The sequence below is a fragment of the Anolis sagrei genome, chromosome 4 (genome assembly GCF_037176765.1).
Source record: "Anolis sagrei isolate rAnoSag1 chromosome 4, rAnoSag1.mat, whole genome shotgun sequence".
In the NCBI taxonomy this organism is placed as follows: Eukaryota; Metazoa; Chordata; class Lepidosauria; order Squamata; family Dactyloidae; genus Anolis; species Anolis sagrei.
Window position 1 is genome coordinate 177,692,460 of NC_090024.1, and position 20,333 is coordinate 177,712,792.

General features: G+C 37.8%; 1 protein-coding gene across 2 annotated transcripts; it reads left to right on the forward strand.

Moving 5' to 3' along the window:
- The first annotated feature begins 795 nt into the window (after window positions 1–795).
- Window positions 796–20,333, forward strand: EFCAB14 (EF-hand calcium binding domain 14). 2 transcript variants are annotated; one of them, XM_060773450.2, is made up of 11 exons: window positions 796–1,264; window positions 5,602–5,750; window positions 7,739–7,884; window positions 11,006–11,104; window positions 12,328–12,438; window positions 13,233–13,334; window positions 14,473–14,664; window positions 15,849–15,929; window positions 16,579–16,687; window positions 17,428–17,559; window positions 18,992–20,333. In XM_060773450.2, the coding sequence occupies exons 1-11, from the start codon at window positions 1,029–1,031 to the stop codon at window positions 19,138–19,140; spliced, it is 1,506 nt and encodes a 501-aa protein (XP_060629433.2). In that variant the 5' UTR covers window positions 796–1,028; the 3' UTR covers window positions 19,141–20,333. The 2 variants fall into 2 exon arrangements, with proteins under 2 accessions (XP_060629433.2, XP_060629435.2); XM_060773452.2 differs by having other exon boundaries at window positions 17,431–17,559; window positions 18,995–20,333.

Genomic DNA, 20,333 nt, shown 5'->3' on the forward strand with positions numbered 1-20,333 from the left:
AATTTTTTCCTAAAGGAAAGGAGGTAAGTTTCTGATCTAATTTCCCCAGGGAGTGAATTCCACAGGTGAGGGGCCACCACTGAGAAGGCCCTGCTCCTCGTCCCCGCCAATCTCACTTGTGATAGAGGCGGGGTTGAGAGCAGGGTCTCCCCAGAAGATCTTAGACTCCGAGGTGTGATGTAGTGGGAGATCCGTTCGGACAGATACACTCAAAGACCCTTTCAAAACAAGTACACTTTAAGTGTCTGCAGCCTTTGGAACTCTCTGCTGCAGGCAAGAAGGGAACAAATAATAATTTTGCCCAGGGGGATTTCATGCGACACTAACAAAATTGGGAGGCTTCCGAAATATGAATTGGGACCCCGCTCGACATTGGCTGCAGTTTATCCAGAGTGCACAAACCTTGCATTCAGTGCAGTTTTCCTAACTTGAGCCCTCCAATTGTTTTGGACTTCAACTCCCAGAAGCCCCATCCACCTTGTCCAGCAGTGAGGAACTCTGGGAGATGAAGTCCATAACTTTGGAAGGCCTAAATTTGGGGAAGCACAGCTTGGATAACGCTGGGAATCAGTACAAGCGTCACTCAGGCGGACGTTTCGGATTTTGTCTCGCCTCGGGATGCAGCCTGCATTTTAAAGGTAACCTAGGCCTCTTTCACCCCTTTCAGTCTGTAGATTTAGTGGCAGAGCAGGCCCGGCGCCCTTCTTATCCAATAAGAGGGGTCGATACTGGCGGGCGGAGGCTGACGTCGACAAAGCAGCCCGGCCCACTTTGTAGGCCAATGAGAGGCGCCGATCTTGCGGGCCGGGTCCTGAGGCTTACAGGAAGCGAAGTTCCCTCAGCTGTCATGGCTCCGGCCGCCGAGGCGAGAGCGGCCGCCGAGGAGAAGCGGGAGCAGCGGCGCCTCCGCCGGCCTCTGAGAGCTCCGCGCCGGCGCCGTTGAGGCCCCAAAGCTGGCGAGCCGGGGCCCGGAGTCGGGAGCCCCCTCCGGCGGGGCCCGGAGCCCGGCCCAGCAGCAGCAGAAGAGGATGAAGAAGCGCAAGGAGCTCAACGCCCTCATCGGCCTCGGCGGCGAGCGGGGCAGCGGCGGCAGCGGAGGCGGCGGCGGCGGCGGCGGGAGGAAGAAGCGGCACTCGAGGAAGGGCTCCGCCTCGGGACACCGCCTCCTCCGCACCGAGTCGGCCGAGAGCAGCAGCAGCTCCTCCTCGGACCCGGATTACGGAGACGGCTTTGGGCTCCCGGGCTCCCGTTCCCGCTTCTCCAAGTGAGGCCTGCGGAAAAGAGGGCCTCGGCTTCGGGGCTGACAAACTGCAGAATTATCTGCCAGCGCTTTAACTGCCAGCGCTCTGTGCTATAGGAGCCTGGGATTTGTAGCTTTGTGAGCTGTTCAGCCTCTAATGTCAGAGAGCTCCAGCGCCACAGCAAACGACCAATCCCCAGAATACTGTAACATTGAGCCATGGCGGTTAAAGTGCTGTCAAACCGCATTTGAAATTGTGTAGAACCAGCTTAAGCGGCTGAGGGGGAAAAGGAAAGGGCCCGAGGCTTTCCTGTTAGGAATGGTGGGAGTTGAAGTCCAAAACACCTGGAGGGCCCAAGTTTGCCCATGCCTGGTGTATCATGCTGTCAAACTGTGATCTATCTACAGTATCTATCTTTCTATGTATGTATGTATGTTTATGAGTGGGATCTACTGCTCCTTACATCAAAAGTATTTATTTATTTATTTATTTCGAAGTTTTCTATACTGATCTTCTCACCTCCAAGAGGGACTCAGATCCGGTTCACAACATGTGTTCATATACAAAAATTACAAACCACACAATGCATCATCATTACACGTTAAAAACATAGTATAAAAACATCATCATCTTCACAATTATACAAGCCAAGTCGTCAAAACATTCATGGTCATAATTCACAGTTCATCATTCTCCTTCCATGTGGACCAGAATTATTAGTTAATAATTCAGTTATCAAAGGCCGCGTTCCATAGCCAAGTCTTTGTTAATTAGTATTGGGAACAGGGCTGTGGTGCGACACTGTATCACCGACATGGGCAAACTTGGACCCTCCAGGTGTTTTGGACTTCAGCTCCCATCATTCCTAACAGCCTACCAGGTGTTTACAACATGATACAACAGGCATGGCCAAACTTGAGCCCTCCAAGTGTTTTGGAATTCAACTCCCACAATTCCTAACAGCCTACCAGAGTTGAAGTCCAAAACACCTGGAGGACTCAAGCTTGCCCATGCCTGGTGTAGAAGCACCTTCATTGTTACAGATATCAGGGATTTGTGGTTTGAGAGGTCTTTAGTATTCTCTGATGCTACAACAAACTACAAGCCCCAGGATTCATAGCATTAAGCCATGGCTGCTGGTGTGTTGTCAAACTCATTGTTACAGAAATCAGGGATTTGTGGTTTGGGAGGTCTTTAGCCTTCTCTGATGCCACAACAAACTACAAGCCCCAGGATTCATAGCATTAAGCCATGGCTGCTGGTGTGTTGTCAAACTCTGGTCTTTCTTTCTTTCTTTCTTTCTCTGTCTGTCTGTCTGTCTGTCTGTATATGAATGGATCTACCTCTCCTTAAATCTAAAGTATATTGTGGCCAGGGCTGTGCGACAGTGTATCACAGCCATGGGCAAACTTGGGGCCTTCAGATGTTTTGGACTTCAATTCCCATCATTCCTTACAGCCAAGTTGCCCATGCTTGCTTTATCATGCCGTACGATTAGAATGAGATAGAGTGCTATCCCGAGGAACTGGGATAGATGGTAGGTAGACAGAAACAAATAGGTTTTGGTCCATATAGATTTATTTACAGTATTTGTATACCGCTTTTCTCACCCCGAGGGGGACAGATGTGGAAAGGTTCCTGTGAAATTAGAACAGTGCTGCTCAAAATGTCATATCGGTCCTTGAACTATTTTCTACTGGTCTGTGAAGCATTTCCAAGGAAGAAACAGTTGTATGAAAAGGGCATAAATATGGTACTATGGTTTCTGGGAGTTGAAGGCCAAAACACCTGGGGACCCAAAGGTTTAGAACTACTGGGCTAGTACTTTATACAAATTGGCAGTATAGATATGAGGTTTGTCCTAGAATGATTAGTCTGCTCTCCAAGGTGAATAAGCTGGGTGTGTGTTCTGGTCTAACTTGTCCTGATGTTGAATGTATATGAAGAATAATTATGCAGGGAGGATGTCAGTGCCATTCCTTCGAGCTGAGTGTGGTCACCTTGTAAGCATTGTATTGTGAAGCTTAAACATGAGAATGTAAAACATTTTGCATAGATAAGGATAACTAGGGACCAATACAAAATGTGTAGACACATAGCTGTATCTCTGGGTAGTTACTTTTCTGTGCCCTTTTATACTCTATTTAATGTCATATCCTATTGTAAAAGAAACTTGTTTTGAAACCTAACTTTATAAATATTGGGTTGTTGTAAGTTTTTTCGGGCTCTATGGCCATGGTCTAGAGGCCAATATTTATAAATATTGTTAGGCTAATCCAGGCATGGACAAACTTCGGCCCTCCTGGTGTTTTGGTCTTCTCCTTCCACAATTCCTAAAAGCCAGTAAGCTGGCTGGGATTTCTGGGAATTGAAGTCCAGACCATCTGGAGAGCTGAAGTTTGCCCATGTATGAGCTAATCTGTAAAAGAAGAAAGATAAGAATGGTTCTTAAGTTCATTGTAAACATTACTCATTACAAAATGAAGTGCATCCTTATTATTTATTATTATTATTTTATTTTTTGCATTTATTGACCGCCCCTCTCAGCCCGAGGGCGACTCGGGGCGGTGAACAGCAACAAAAAAGGACAGTGTACAATAAATCTAGACAATACAAACCAGACAATACAACATGACAAATACTTATACTAAAAAATCCGCTTCGTCAGGTCCTGGGGTCATAGCCAATTTCATAATCCTAGTCCATTCCAGTGTCGTTCCTTCTGCTTCCATTGTTGTTTCTTTAGAAGAGAAATTTCTCCAGCTTATTAAAACCAGTAGTTTTTCTGATATGTTAGACATTATTAGTTTCATGTCTATATCCCTTTTGTGGTAGGTTCTTATTAACTAGTAAAAAGTTCAAGGTATGATGTATTACAGTCTGAAAGTTTTCAAGGTTTTCAAGTTAAGATATTGATGCCTCATAGTACATTGTGCCATTGATGGGTACCTTTAGTGGTGTTCCTAAGCTCATTTCCAATAGACAGTGGAGCTAAACAATGATAATCCTTCACGCATTCTCCTTTGATATTGGAAATATTTGGGCTATAGAGCAGGGGTAGGCAGTTGGGGCTGTTCATTTCTTTTTTAACATTGCCTGGTATGTCCCACAACTGTGGTGATGGGAACAGATGGAAGCTACAGTCCAACAACATCTGGAAGTCCACATGTTATGGAGCCTTGCTGTGCTCCATACCAAGTTTCCCCATGGTGGCCAGTCAGCACTCATAGATCTATGCAGGAAACACACCTTGAAAATTATTATTAAGATAAAGAGCATTTGCGTAAGGCTTAATATTTACTAGTACCTTTATTCTTGCTCGTTCATCAACAAAGATGTCAAGATGCAATGTTAAATCTTTTCCAGATAAGAGTTTGTGTCTCTTAATAAAATATTGTCTCAAATTGCATTGGATTGTTACAGATATTGTTGTTAATAAGCCCATAAGTAGCTAAAAACTATTTATTTTACATGGGATAAAAATAAGCAAGGAACATTTTAAAAATAACATAGCGTAAACATAATTTGTAAAGGACCGTAAAGGACCTGAATATTTAGTATTTGTATCCATGAAATTCAGTAGGAAAGAGGCTTAATACAGTAAACAATTTTAGCAAGATTCATATTGACTACAGGCAGTCCTGGGTTACAGTTCCTAGGTTCTGTGGCTTTGTTCTTAAGTTGAATTTGTATATAAGTCAAAACAGGACATTTTAAAAGTGTAACTCGAGTTTGAAATATTTTTTTTCAGTTTTAGATAGCACAGGAAAGGTTAACATCCCTGTAATGTTTATTTAGCTATCTGTGCCCTTGTTGAGAAGACTTGACCTCGCATTCTGTCCCTGTGACAATTAGATTTTGAAAATGTTGGGTTGGCAAGGGAACAAGTCCTTGTGATAAGTCTTTTTTCCATGATAATTCTTACAGGAGTGAATTTCCCCCTTCAAGGGTAGATTCACTTCTTGTTGTCTCGCCCTTGTTTGTAACTAGGAGTCATATGTAAGTTGCATGTAAAAAGGCTTCAGAGGGGGTTGGTTGGACAATTTTTGCTTAAGAAATCGTGATGGGTGTGTAAAAAAGAGTTTGATGAGCTGCATGCAGCTCATGATTTGTCCTTTACCCACATCTTATCTGTTGTTATTCTAATAAATCTTCACTTACTTCAGCACATTTGTTGCTGTTGGTGGATCTCTTAACAGTGCTCTTCTGTGAAATAGAATTGTAAAAGTATTTCATAGAATTGTTTTTGCAAAAGCAGGTATTACAGTCACAATCTACTATAGTAGTTTATCCAGCTAGGCACTAGTTTCTTATAGATCATAGTTTTGCAAAGATACATAATTATTTGTATTATTTATAGGGGTGACTACTTGAGATGCTGCAAGCTCTGCTACCCTTTATGTGCATTTGTTATTCTGGCTGCTTGTGTGGTCGCTTGTGTTGGCTTAGTATGGATGCAGGTAGCTCTCAAGGAAGACCTCGATGGATTAAAAGAAAGATTTCGAACCAGTAAGTATATCTCAAATATTTTTCTTGTTTAAAATAACTTAAACTATCAGTAGCAATTGTGACTCTCAAATAATGTAAGAACTGGTGCATCCAACTATTGAAAAACATCTGGAGTGTTGCACAGTCTCCTTTCCCACTCAGTTTAAAAGAAAAACATTGGCATAAAGCCAAAGTAGGTGATAATTGCTCTTGAGTTATTTGTAGTTCTCCAGATAGTTTTGGATTGTAAATTCCATCATTCCATGTCTTTGACTATTTTGTCTATGGTGATAGAAAAGGCCCATCCCTAACTCTATTATAAGTTATAGTGTAAAATGATATGTTCATAGTTTAAGAATGTTTTGATTCTTGTATGTGTTTTGTAAACAAACACAAAAGAGGTTCTCTGTATTTATGTTTTTTTATTATTACCAAGCAACTATGTTGAGAAATAGTCAGCTGATTTGAAATGCAGTCAGATCACTGTATCCACTGATTCTGTATCCACAAATTCAGCCTTCTAGAGTTTGGAACTATTTAAAAAAAACCCAAAACAAAGCAAAAAAGCAAACCTTGATTTTGCCATTGTGTGTAAGTGACACTATTTTACTATGCTATTGTATACCAATGGACATGAATTTTGCAGAGCTTCACTCAACACAATTCTGAATCCATCCCCTTCTGTTATGATTTTCCATTTTAATATAATTAATTTTAAAATGCCCCCATGTATTTGTTCAAATAATTTGTTCTTAGATTGAAAATTATATACAGAAGTGCAATATACCATTTTCCCTGTTGCTTGATTCTACACAAGATAGAATCGCATAGTTGTTATCCAAGTGGTGTGATGGACTCACTTATTCTGTGTTCTGGGTGAATTACTATTTTATGTTTGATGTTGACACTTTTAGGTCACCTATGAGCTGTAACAGTAGAACATAACTTTCAAAGCACTGTAGTTTTTCATGTAATCTGAGCTACTGTTGCATTCCTGGGCTGTTTTTGCCTGCAGTGTTAAAAAAGAAGCTGGAGAACTGAAAACTAGACTTATTAAAATAAAAGAATTCCATACTTTTTTTATGAGCACTGTAACTTCTCTGAAAAATTAGGCTACCTTCCTATAAAATGTAGTAGGCATTTGAGATTTTATTTAATTGTATGATGTAATAGCATTTTTAAAATTCCTTTAACATAAATGATTGTTGGTTATTCTAAACTACCATAGGTTAAAAGGAATGTAGACTTAATGACACTGTTACACTCTAGTTCATCATGAAGGAGAGATGATACTGGCAAAAAATTGAAATGTTGAAGAAAACTGTTGCCATGCTGTTGTATACACCTTTCCCATAGTGATTTTCTCATTGTATTGAAAACATGTGGATTTATTCAGTTTTATAAAAATCTGTACAATGGGTTGATGAATAATCCCTTTAAATGTTCAATAATAAAAAATGTCTTCTCTTAGTGTGCCTCCACTGAAAGACCTTGTATTTATATTGTCCTCTTACATCTAATGAAACTACTCTATTTTCGTTTTGTTGTTGTTCATTCGTTCTGTCGTCTCCGACTCTATTTTCGTGTCATGTTATTATTCCATTAGTTTATATACACATTGAACATACATTTATATTGCATGCTTATAATTAACTTGAACATTATTTACTTTATTTAATTGAAGCATATGTTGCACCTGAAATAATCATGCAATAAAACTGCCTGAACAAAGGTTAAAGGTTCATATTAAAAGCAACCTTAGCATTATAGTCTCCACCACACAATTCTTATGATCATTACAGTACAAGTCTCATTTGCTTTCTGTGCGTCTGTTAAGTGACTTAACCTAGTGTGCCATTAGTTCCTACCTACCTACCTGTCTAATGGAATGTGTGTTTAATGGTCCAGGTTGCAGATGCAACTCATGTGTACATGTACATTTTAATAAGGAGCGACTTGATGCCTGTGCTTCCAGATGGTTAAGTGTTGCTTTTAATTTTGTCTTTCAGTGGAATCTAATCAAAAAACATCATTCCAAGAAATTCCCAGATTGACTGAAGATCTGCTTAATAAACAAAAAGAATTGGACCAGATTAAGAATGGAGATATAGGGTTAAATAAAATATGGGTAAACATCACAGAAATAAACAAACAGGTAAAGTTAATAAGGAAAGTGTACCTGGAAACTATTTGGAATACTTACCACAATGTTCATTAAGTCAGTTGCTATTAATATGTACTGTATATTGTGTATTAATTCTGCTAAAAGTCACACACTTTAAAGTGTTATATCACTGCAAGAAGCAGAATACTGCCCTTTATTCCTTGTGTGTATTTGCCCTTACAGAATTGCTAAAGCATGTTATGTTTTTTATGATTTTAATTGATTTCAATGTATAATGTATATTGCATTTGCATGTTTATGTTTATTGGGGCATTGAATTATTGCCAATTTGGAAGCCACTCTGAGTCCCATTCGGGGTTGAGATAGAGCGGGGTAAAAATACAGTAAATAAAAAGCATTGGTCAGGTTTCCTGAAAGAAAAGTACAAAGGGGGCACAACATTGTTCTTAGGATCATTTCTATATCTACACAAGCTAGGGTGTTGGTTCTTGACTTGGATTTCTGAAGTGTATCAACATGATTATGAGAAGGGAAGCATTTCCACATGTATCTGTTTCTTTTTCTGTATCTGTTCTATTCATATCCTGCCTTTGATCTGAAGCAGTACCTAATGTAGTTCACATCAAGTTAAGACAAAGACTAAAAATGTGGAAATAAATATGAGTAGTGGTTTGAGTGTTGGACTAAGAAGCGCCATCTACACTGCCATTATAATGCAAATTGAACTGGATTATAGAGCAGTTCTGCATTATATGAGTTTACACTGAGCATACAGTTCAAACTGCATTATATAGCTTTGTAGATGGGGTCTAAGAGTCCAAAGTTCCAATTCCTGCTTGGCTATAGTAGGCCTGCTGGGTGACTTTGGGCCAATCACACACTATCAGGGTCAGAGGAAGGCAATGGAAAAACTACCCAGAACAAATTTTGCCAAGAAAAACCCAATGTAACAAAAGCCATTTTTGTGTCATAACTAAGCTCAATTCAGGTTGAAATCAATTTGGATAATCCATCTCATCAAAGAACTCCTTGTGCTGGGAAGCCACCACACATTCTGCAATCTTGACTAATTTTACATAGTTATGTGGAAGTTGTAGTACAAATTGATTCCACACAAATGTGGCTTTCTATTAACAGAGAAGTTCTGAAGAACTGGCTGGTAAATCTTTTTAGAATTAAAGTAAACAGAATATTCCAGGGATTCTAGCCTGCCTTCAGCCTTCTCAAGCCAGTTCTTTCGAAGCAGCCAATTTCAAAATTCATCACCATATTAAACTAGAGAAAAACTCAATGCAGCAAATAGGCAGGTTTTTTAGTTAATAAAGGAATCTAATACTGCTTCTTAAGTAACAGCTATGTTGATTGTAATAAATATAATCTTGGTATGTGATTGTTAGCACTTTATATTAGCAAGTGGTAGCTATGTAACATTCAAACATTCATGGCGATGTAACATTGTCAACTGATTAAGGTGTTTGACTTCAATTAGTCTAATGTTTAATAGGGCAATTGATTTAGTGCAAATATTTATACATTGCAAAATGTCAGTCAATGTGACATTTCTAAATATTGCACAGAATCTTATAAGCATAATTTTCCAGTTTAAACAAACAAAATTAATATTCTTTTAGAATAAATATTTAAATATTTTGAATATTTTTCACAAAGTTTGGGAAATAGTAGAATAGATAGCAGATGGCTTAAAATGAGTAATTCATATTGCTTCTGCTGTGTAGACTGAAATCTGTACTCACTTATCTGGAAGCATATGCAATGAAACTTACATATCAGTTATTATATAGAATTGTGCTGTGAAACTGATTTTAATTGGATGCTACTAGCATGGTTGTATGTGCTTTCATTAAAGCAGAGCTGCAATAATTTTGCCTATCGGGATCAGGCTCAGAGAGACAAGGATTCTAACCCTCAGTTTCCTGCTGTGAAAAATTTGACAGGACTCTGAGAACATTGGTCACGCTCACTCAGAAATTGATACTGAACAATGTCTGGAGAGTTGCCCAGTGCTTCATCTCATCAGAGTACTTGGGGGATCCATTTCAGTTGTTCTGGCTGCATGATGTATGAATCTTTCCATTCTATCTTATATAAGCTTGGCATGGTAACTTTACTAAGGGCTTTATCCATTTGGTCATTTAAAATTTATAGTACTATGACAAAGGTTTTTAAGAGATTGTTTCTTCCCCCACCCCTAAAATAAGAAGATAGCTCCACACTTCTTATTGTTTATTTTGTAAAATAAAAGTTGAATGACAAAGAATACATTCACCTTTTGGTTTTTACATGTTTTCTGTATTTTCATAGATGTGCCCTGTTCTCTCTATCCCAGAAAAAAACATTTTAAAAAATTAAATAAATAAACAGTTTCCCCCTTTTTATTAATTCCTATATTGAGTTTCTGATATTGATACATATTACTGGCTATGGAGCCACCAGTGGATTCATAAGTCTTACCATGGGTGTAGCTATCTCAAGAGGGGAAAAATATTTGTAAAAGCAAAGCTTAACACATCAAGTTAAAACAACATTTTGTTGTTTTAACTACTATTAAGTTGCCTTTGATTTATGGTGACCCTATGAATGAGGGACCTTGAAGTCACTGTGTTATCAGCACCCCTGCTCAGATATTGCAAACTGGGGGCCATGGCTCCCTTGATTGAGTCTGCCTACTTGTAATTTGACCTTCCTCTTGCCAAATGTCCTTGTCTTTTCTAATGAATCATGTCTTCTCGTGATTTTCTAAAGTATGGCATTCTCAATTTAGTAATTTTGGCATCTAGGGAGAGTTCAGGCTTGATTTATTCTAGGACCCATTAATTTGCCTTTTTGGATACATAGAAGCTGGAAATATGTATGGTTGTATTCAGTGATATATCTTTATACTGAATACATTCAGTAATCAGTGATATATCTTTAGACTTAAGAATCTTGTCTAATTATTTCATGGCCACTGGTACAGGTTCTAGTATTCTGATTTCTTGGTGCAGTTTCCATTTTGATGAATAACTTAGTGTTGCTTTTTGAGGTGGCTTTGAGATGTGTTTATATTATTTATTTGTGTGTCTTGATTCCTAGAGAATAAAATAACATGTTCTTTAGTTCATTATTGCACTTGCATTCATTATTATTTCAGATATCCATGCTGATGTTGGCTGTAAATCACCTGAAAGCAAACATTAAATCTGCTTCTGATTTGATTAATCTTCCTGTTACAGTAGAAGACCTTCAAAAGGTATGTACTACACTTAACATCTAAAAGGGAGTTCTTGACTGTAGTCCATGGACTTTTAGAGGCCCAAAAAACTGGGTGCTAGAAGTAATTTTTCTACTACTTTGAAAATTATATTTGGGTGTATTTTTCTTAAGGAGGTTCCTAGCTCATTAGATAAGAAGGGCCCTAGAAGCAAAAAAGATGAGGAACCATTCTTAAGGTTAAAATTATGTATGTTGTATAGTCTGCATAGGTTTTCAGAAACATTGATCATGGGTTTTAATAAACTATTCTCATCAAAGTCCATATTAATCTATGTATGTAAAGTATTTTCCTGCATCCTTTAACCATTTTAAGTGTTTGGGAAGTGTATACACATGAAATGCCAGTTAGTCAGGCTAGCACTTGAAAAAGGTTGCTTTCCACCGGTGCCATATACTATTGTTTTAAAGTATGAAGTTCAGAGGGCTAGGGACCAGTTGCATTACATAGTGACAGAGCCTGGTGGCAAATGGCAGCCATATCCGAGGTGTTCAACATAGAACTCTTCCATGTGCAATGTAGTGAAGTTTCATGGCAACAGAAATGGAGCTGCAACCAAGATAGTGTTCTACTGGAAACAAGATTGTTGCTTCACATGCCAAGTTCCTTAGTATTGAGTATTTTTGTACTAGTTCTTTTTCTCCTTCCTAAAACATTTTCTGTGCTGTTTGTAAGAAAGTCATATATTTTAAAAAATCAAAGATGAGATCTTGTGATACATGGTCTAAAAGTTACTCTTTTCTAACTGAGCTAATAATGTGAGAAGATTTACTAAAGACTACTGTTTCTCATCTGCTCTTTAAATGTTATGTTTGTCTGTGAAAATGCAGTTAACTCTGGTAACCCCATATGTTCATATGGCAAAGCAACACAAATGTGTGTAGTTCTTATGTGTGATAGTGTGCGTGTAGTGTATGTGCTGTTTTCCAAAATGAAAGAGAAAGTATGCAATGTTATTTGTAGCAGTGTGAGTTCAAGTTCCTGGATCCAGTATTTGGAAATCTGAATACCTAGATTTTATTAAAGATAGATGTTGCCTACAAAATTCCTGCCAAAATAAGCTTATGGCCATTGTGTTTTTTTTCCATAATATACTATAAGAAATGATTCAGCTAATCTGTGGTGCTGGCTCATTCATTTCTCAAGTTTTTATCCTAGTAGTAAGTGTCGGATACCACAACATTAATACTGACTTTTTTCAGAGTGTTGCTACTATAGGTAGCACTGTAACCAGTGTTCATCATGATGTTGAAACTATGCAGGCAGCAATTGAAGCACAGAAGAAAACTCTAGAAACACTCCAAAATGAAATGGTAAGAACATGTACAGATTTGATGGTATCACTGTGTTATGGGATCTTTAGGAAGTGTGCATTACTTACGTAATTTGAGAATAAAGATAGGCTGGTTTTTAGGGGGTTTTTTTTAATGATGAGTGTGAGTTGTGAAAATTGTTTGTTATCTTCCAGTTTGTTGTTGTTTTGTCTAGAAACTACAGTATTTCAGAACTCCATAAAATTTCATGTAACTTCATCATGTTTGAGAAACTGTTTCAAAGTCCTAGACACTGTAATTAAATATCCACAGTCTGTGAAGATGGGAACATGGTAATGCTAACATCTAATTTTAAGTAATTAGATGCCAAGCATCCTACCTTTCCTTCATCTACTTCAGTGGTGTCAAACTTGTGGCGCTCCAGATGTTTGGGCCTCCAAGTCTCAGAAGCCCTACCCAGGAAACAAATTCTGGGAGCTGAAATCCAAAACATTTGGAGGGCCTCAAGTTTGACACCACCAACCACTTGCTATACTATGGACATGCAAGCATAAAGCAAGTCAAGGCAATAAGACATTCGTAGCAACAGAAATTCCTAATTATATGCTAAAGGAGCAGCATGTTCCCCCAGTATTTCAAGGTTTTTCTGAGCTAGCAAATCTCCATTGTGGTGTTTGATTTACTTATTTGAAGTATTTAAAATAAATTGGTATTTAGAACCAGTATGCTTGTGCATCTCAATTTTTTTTTAGTTTTAGTTGTTATCTTAGTTCAACTTTTTTGAATGCTTAATTCATATATTCTAAGTTAAAGCCTTATGTTTTAATTTTTAGAGTGAACACATGGAAGATGTCAAAAAGAAGCAACTATCTTTATTCACCACTTCTTCTGTTACCCAAACAAGTGAAAAGAATTTGACAGACACTTGTAAACAGGTGCTTGCTTATTTGCTTGCTAAAGGATTTGCAGATACATGCTTTCCCCACCAGCCCTATCCTTACAGTTGAGCTGCACCAGTCTGCCCACCCATGCCCATAAATTGTTTATTATTGCAGGTTCATTGGTTGTTGGTTTGATGATTGCTCTTATATTCTGCTATAATGTTGTTTTATTCTGTTTATGCTGTTCTTTTTATATTTTAGTGTGTTATATTTTAACTATGTTTGTTCGGGTTCGTCCCCATGTAAACTGCCCGAGCCCCTCTGGGGAGATGTGGGTGGAGTTATTATTATTATTCTTATTATTCTTATTCTTATTATTATGTGTTTCAAATTATGACAGCCTTTTGATGTTATGCTCCTTAGTTGATGCTTCCACTTATCCATAAATGTGAAGGTTTTGCACTGGACTAAAGAAAGCATTAAACCAAAAGTGAAATGCTTCTGCTTTTGATGTGTTCAGCAGGTAGTGTTAGAGAGTTGTTATAGAAGCAAGGGAGGCATTGCAGATAAAAAATTAAACAGGAAAAATATAAGATATATTTGAGATACGTATTGCATGATAAAACAATGGAATACACAGTGATTCTTGAAATAGTTTTATAGGTAGTCATAATTCATTTAAGCATAGTAAATTGCCACTCCAAATCATCAATTGCATTACAACAACTGCAGATTGTGCATTATTCAATATAAAATGTATAACCATGCTCTCCATAATATTTCCAGTCAGCATACAAATGTCCATAAAAGCTCATTGATGTGCAAATTACAGATAGTTTGAAAAATTACTTTGTATAATATGAAAAAGTAGATACTGAAGGTTGCTTACAGTAACTATCTATGAGAAGTGCCTAACAATTACTTAAATTGTTAATTCTTTGAATGTCAACAACTTTGCTGTAAATAGGGGATCAATAATCATGGGTAATTTTACTCAGATTACAATCCTATCATACTGAGGAAATTCAGGAAAGCTTTTTTTCTGAAAAAAAGAAGATAAGATCAGGATGGGGAACTGTAGCTGGCATAACAAAGGAAGTGCATTATGGGGGTGTGTGGTGTGTTTTTTATACTGTTGTTTTACCGCTTCTGCAATCGAGTAATTAAATTAATCTGTTTGTGTATTGAACAGGATAACCAGTATCTTCATGCCTCTATAGAGGAAGTAAACTCTACCCTATTGTTATACCAGAAACTGAATGATTTAAAACTATTCAATATTGATTCCACAATCAGCAATTTAACCTGGAGAGTGACATCATTAGAAAATCGTATGATGGTTGTCAATAAACTGGAAAAGAAAGAAAACTTCACCCTTGGTGCGGTAAGTGTTCAGGAGTTTGAAAAATTACTCTTTCAAAGTAGTTATATCTGCTGCACTCTGTATATTGGTTGTGCTACACAGTGGATGAACAAGGATGAACCACTATTTTAAACAAATGTTGCAAGTTGTGTTTGTCTCACTGCAAGTTGGGGATGGGGACAATGTTCCCATCCCCAACTTGATTAAAATCAACCCTATCTACAGGTTATGCTTTTTATATCAATTTCATTATGTAGCAAGATCTAAGATTCTTATGTGTAACCTGTATTGTGTTATATTTTATACTTCTTCAGTGGAATCTAAAGTTGTATATACAGGCAGTTCTCGGGTTAAAAAGAAGTTCAGTTCTATAGGTTTGTTCTTAAGTTGAATTTGTATGTAAGTCGAAATTGGTACTTTAAAAAGTGTAACTTGGTTTTGAATAGTATAGGGAAGAGTTAAAACCCCTGTGATGTTTCTTTTGCTGACTGTGCCCCTGTTCAGAAGGTTCCACCTTATTTTCTGTCCTTGTACCAATTGTATTTTTAAAATTTTGAGTTGCTGTAGAAACAAGGATTGATGATAGAACTTGGATGGATACACTTTTGTCCCCGTGATAACTCTTACAGGAGTTGATTTCCCTTTCTAGGGGTAGATTTCCTCTCACTTCCTTTTGTCTCATCCCTGTTTGTAACTAGGAGTCAGATGTAAGCTGAATGTTTGTAACTCTGGAACTTCCTGTATATGGCAGCTAGGTCTCTATATATGCTAGAGTTAGAACGACTTAACTTCAGTAGGATTCACCAACAGTTCACATTTCTGTTAGCCTCCCCCTCCCTGGATAATATGCCCTTTCAAGATGTAAAGGGCATTGTTTCACTTTGCAACCTTATTATTGCACCATTAAAATCTGCAGCCCACTTAAATGTCTCTGTTTAAGTATCTAATATGTGTTGCCTGCTGCAAGGTTAGACTAGTCTCCCATTGATTTCAAGAAATACAGGGAAGCCTCTTTGCTATTTAATTAGTTTTTTTTTTACAGTAAAGGGTTCTAAATATTATGTAGAATCAAGTCATAACCACATTTTAATGTCTGAGTGGCTAACTTCTCATCTTTATATGTATTCCATTTTATGTATACCATCTTTCAAAATGTAAGCTATACTTTTGAAGCTAAAAGCATGTAGTTTTATTGACTCTTGCAGGTGGGTGGCTTAACTACCTCGGCAAATGTAGAGCATGAAGGAAGAAATGAAACTACTACTGAAAAAGTACAAGATATAGAGGTAATTGTAGGGCAAAGCATACTGAAATACTTTTAATGCAAATCTTTTTGAAATAGGTTGTACTGTTTTGGCCAATATGCTGATTCCTCTGCCATTTTCTTTCATGCAATTTCTCACTTACTGTCAAATGTGGAGGGGGATAAGTTACATAGAATAGTAGGGGTTTCACGTTCTTAAAGTATTGGTGGGGGGAGTGTGGGCCACTTTTGTAGCCACTAGGGCCCCCAAAAGTCCAGAATAATCTGCAGAAAACATCTTTAAAAAGCATGTAATCTTGAAGAAATGTCTTGGAAGAAGAGTCAGATAGGCATATAGATTTGTGCTGCTTATGGACAGATAAATTCAGACTCTAGATGTTCAAACTGCATATACTGTAGGTTAATACTTTTATGTAGTTTATTGAGCATTTATAATTGTGCGTATACATTCCTGAAACAGTTTAGTACCTTTACATGAGGGATTGTGCTGGAGTTTGACACTTCCATCTTCGTCCTCCTGTATAGTTTGTGCTCTGTCCTTTACAATCAGCCAGTTATTTGGCAGTCCCATAAAACAAGAAACATCTGACTTCTGGGCTTTGAGAGAAGTTATCACCTCAACCTCCAGTGAAACCTGCAAAGTGTTGATTTTTTTGGTCGTTGTTATACAGAAAACAGAAAATGGAGAGTCTCAGGTATCCAAACTAAGAGAGAAGCTGCAACAGATCAGTTCTCTATCAAGGAAACCAGAAATTGACAGATCTGAAGCACTGAAAAAAGGTGAATATTCTCTCTAATGGTGGTGTCATGCTGTTTTCTATTCTGCAAAAGTGCTTTTTTAACTAATGTTTTTATACTTTATAACTGTACTCTCAATTGGCTTCTGACACGATAAATAAACTAATGACCTGGTTGAAGTATGGTTAGTCTTGGCCAAATGGATTGCCAGAAGGTATCAGAATATGCTGTTTTATCGAAAACTTCTAGATGCTGTCTTTCATTTGTATGCAATCTAGAATTAGCTGGTTAACAACATGTTTAATGGGAGTGACTGGGACACATAAATTTAGTCTCACATTATGTTATTATTCATTTAGCCTATATTCCCTTTTCTCCCCAAAATGAGATCCAAGCCAAGGGGCAGTTAAAAGAGTAGCCCATCCATTGATATGAATAATTTGGAAGAGTCAAATAAGTATTTATACCACTTTTATTATGTGATCTTATGAAAAGCCGGGGGGGGGGGGTAACGTGGTAACTTCAATCTTTTCAGGAAGCGGCAGCAAATAGTCACTGTAAATCAACTGTCATTTTCAGAGGTTCTGTGGCCTGTTTTTCATTCAATTTAATCCAATATGAGCCATACCACCACCTTCCAAGAAAACTGGGAGTTACCAGAAGATTACTTTTGATTTGATGTGTACCATCAACATTCAGTCCTCTTTGCGAGTTTAACCATTTTCTATCTTTTACTTATGATCAAAAGAAAAAGCTATAACTAGTGTAAAATTATTTGACAGTAGGAAAACTCCAGAGCACCACATCAAAACCTACAAAAATTCCAAGAATTTCTTCAAGATCAGCCGAGAAGAGTTTTGAAGGAAGTAGACACCCAAGAGACTTGCCCTTGCCTGGAATATCCAGCTCAGAAGGTAACTTACTTGGTTTTGTTGGAAAGCCATAAAGATATTCTCCCTCTCTCCCCACTTTAGTACATTAGAGGCCCCCTCCACACTGCCATGTAACATAGGTTATCAAAGCAGATAATATGGATTTTATATGACAGTATAGAAGGTGCCAGAGTTAGCTGGGATCAGCTATTGCTTTTGACCTAATTCAAATGTAATCATCTTGAATTTTATTAAATGGAATGTTACTCATCTTCTAATCCAGCCTTTCCTTGAGCTGTGGTAGCAGTGCTAGCGTCAGGCACATAAGAAGGGGTATGTGACATACAATAAAAATATTACGTTACAATGTCACATTAAGATGTATTTATTTAGAAATCTGGCTTACTGTTAATGAGCTAACATGCTGATTTATGCTGTTAGTTTGCACCCACTTGGTTCCTCTTGTATATGTGGGTGATAGTTTATCACACTGCTGGATGGGGAAGGGACTATCATATGGAATGTGACTCACTTGTTGCACTTAATAAGCCACAGCTGCTTGCTTGGCTACTCCCACTTGCATTGGAACCCTAACTTGTTGTGATATGCTAGCTAGATCTAATTCTTAACATTGATGATTCTGCTGCTCATCCATTTGAATACCATAGTTATTTGAGTATAATGCACCATCAAATGTAATGTGCTCATTACAAAAACAAATGGTTTTGCCATCAAATGCAATGCACCCAATGGTGCAGGCACAGTGTTTCAGGGTGGCAGGCAGCATGAATGAGGCCATTTAGGAAGCCACACCCCTCAGTCAGGACAAGGCTACTAAACACATCAGCCTCATTTACTAGGTTCTCAAAACTGAGAGGGCGGTTTTGAAGGCTTGTGAATGAGGCTGATTAGGAACAATGTAGGACTGACTTGGAGTGGGGGAGGTGGGGGTGTTTGACATCTTTAGGGCTGTCTGGGATGCAGAATGTGCAGCCAAGCTCTGGACCAAAGGGAGATGATGAGAATGGTGCTTTCAGCCAGGGAGGCCCATAGGTCCCATAGCTCCTCCTCGGTTAAGCAGCAGGAATGACTGAGTCACCAACTGGGCACTCTTCCTCATCTGAGTGCCATGCAGCCCAGAGGCTACCTCTGGGAACAGCCTCCTCCTCCACCTTCTTGTCTGCCCTCCAGGTCCTGCCCCCCTCTCACCAAGGCTTTTCATGCAGGTAGGTTTATGTGCGCAATTCTAATGCACCATCAATTCTAATGTGCACCTAAAATTTGTAATTTATTCAAAATAGCTGAGTATTGGAATCAAGTAAATATGGCAAATCCTTTCATCAACAGGAACTATGTTGCAGCATATAAAATACGTGTTCTCTCTCTCATGTAATAAATGGCTGTTGTAAATGGTTTGTTCTCATTCAATAGACAAGTATATTCCTTGGTTTTTAAACCTATTTATTCCTCTCAGCAGAACTTCAGGATTTATTCAGGACTGCCAATCAAGAGACAGATGGCAAGCTGCCATACGAAGACCAGCAAAAATTGGTTGGGTCTACAATTCAGGATTCACAGAGCTTTAAGAAATCCAGTGCAGATGGGGATGAGAAGTATTCTTAGCAGAACTGAGGTTGGACTTGGCTGTATAGAATTTCTGCTTATAAACACAGTATTTGAAGAACTACCGTAGCTACAACAACAAAATTCCAGATAATTAAAAGCTACATCTAGCACTTTTCTCAATGATGATACTAATCTTTGCAGCTTAATTTAGTTTCCTCGTTGTACTTGTTGACACCTTTTAAATTTTGTGTTCTTTGGAAAGTATTGAAAAGCTTTTATATTTTTATGAAAAATTTAAGGAAATACTGACTCTTGAAAGATTTTCAATTCTGAGGCTCTATTCCAGAGATATTCGTGATTATGTTCTTTGGACACAAGTATGACACATTTCTTGTTAATAATGTGTTGCCTTGATTCCTTGTTCCAAGGACATTGGAGCATTTGATTTCTCTTGGTCCGGGCCAAAGTTTGACATCCTGGCATTGTATTGAAAACCTATAGGGGGATAATTATTGCATTGAATAACTATATTCATTGCATTGAATTAGCTATACAGTAATTGCACCTTAAACTATGCTAAGAATTTTAGCTGAAAGTTTTATTTCCCTTATAAGGGAAGCTCTTGTCTTCAGATTAGAATATGTGTGTAAATATTGACAAACTTATTTTATATTTCAGATTTGCCTTAAATTAGCTGCACTTTAGAATAAAAACATAAAAGAATCTGATGGTGTGGGATAGGATTTGTCTGCTTGTAAATATTTAAAACAGCATAAATCACACACATCTGGGTTGACTTTGTATTGAGGGTAATAAAAATTCCAGTCTGTATTGTATGAATGTTGAAGACTGGGAGCACATACCTTTCCACTAGGAATTATATTTTAGGACACTTTCCCCACAGTTGCCTGGAAATGTATGGCTAGCTTTCAGATAAGTCAAAATCTGAACCTTTACACTAGGTTGTTAAAGAAGGCTACTTTTCTTAAGAGTTTGACACACACAAAAAAGAAATTTATTTACTACTCAGAACAATATAGTGGAATTATTTTTAATTTCCTTTTGCTTTGAAAATGAGTAGAAATTATGTTTGGTACTACCAACCCTAAAGTGACGGATAGTTACTTGAAATACTGGACAACTAAGTATTCAATCCCTTTATTTTGGCTGACTTTTAAAAAACTGTCTTCACCTTAATTTGCATCTCATGTAATTAAAAGTGTTGCTGATGGTCACTGTAATAACTGTAA

What these genes read in the sequence shown, in the direction of transcription:
- EFCAB14 (XM_060773450.2), top strand. Translation starts at nt 1,029, where the DNA reads ATGAAGAAGCGCAAGGAGCTCAACGCCCTCATCGGCCTCGGCGGCGAG. An exon ending in AAAAGAAAGATTTCGAACCA is followed by an intron (nt 5,751 to 7,738) that starts GTAAGTATATCT and finishes TTTGTCTTTCAG; the next exon opens with TGGAATCTAATCAAAAAACA. An exon ending in TCACAGAAATAAACAAACAG is followed by an intron (nt 7,885 to 11,005) that starts GTAAAGTTAATA and finishes TTATTATTTCAG; the next exon opens with ATATCCATGCTGATGTTGGC.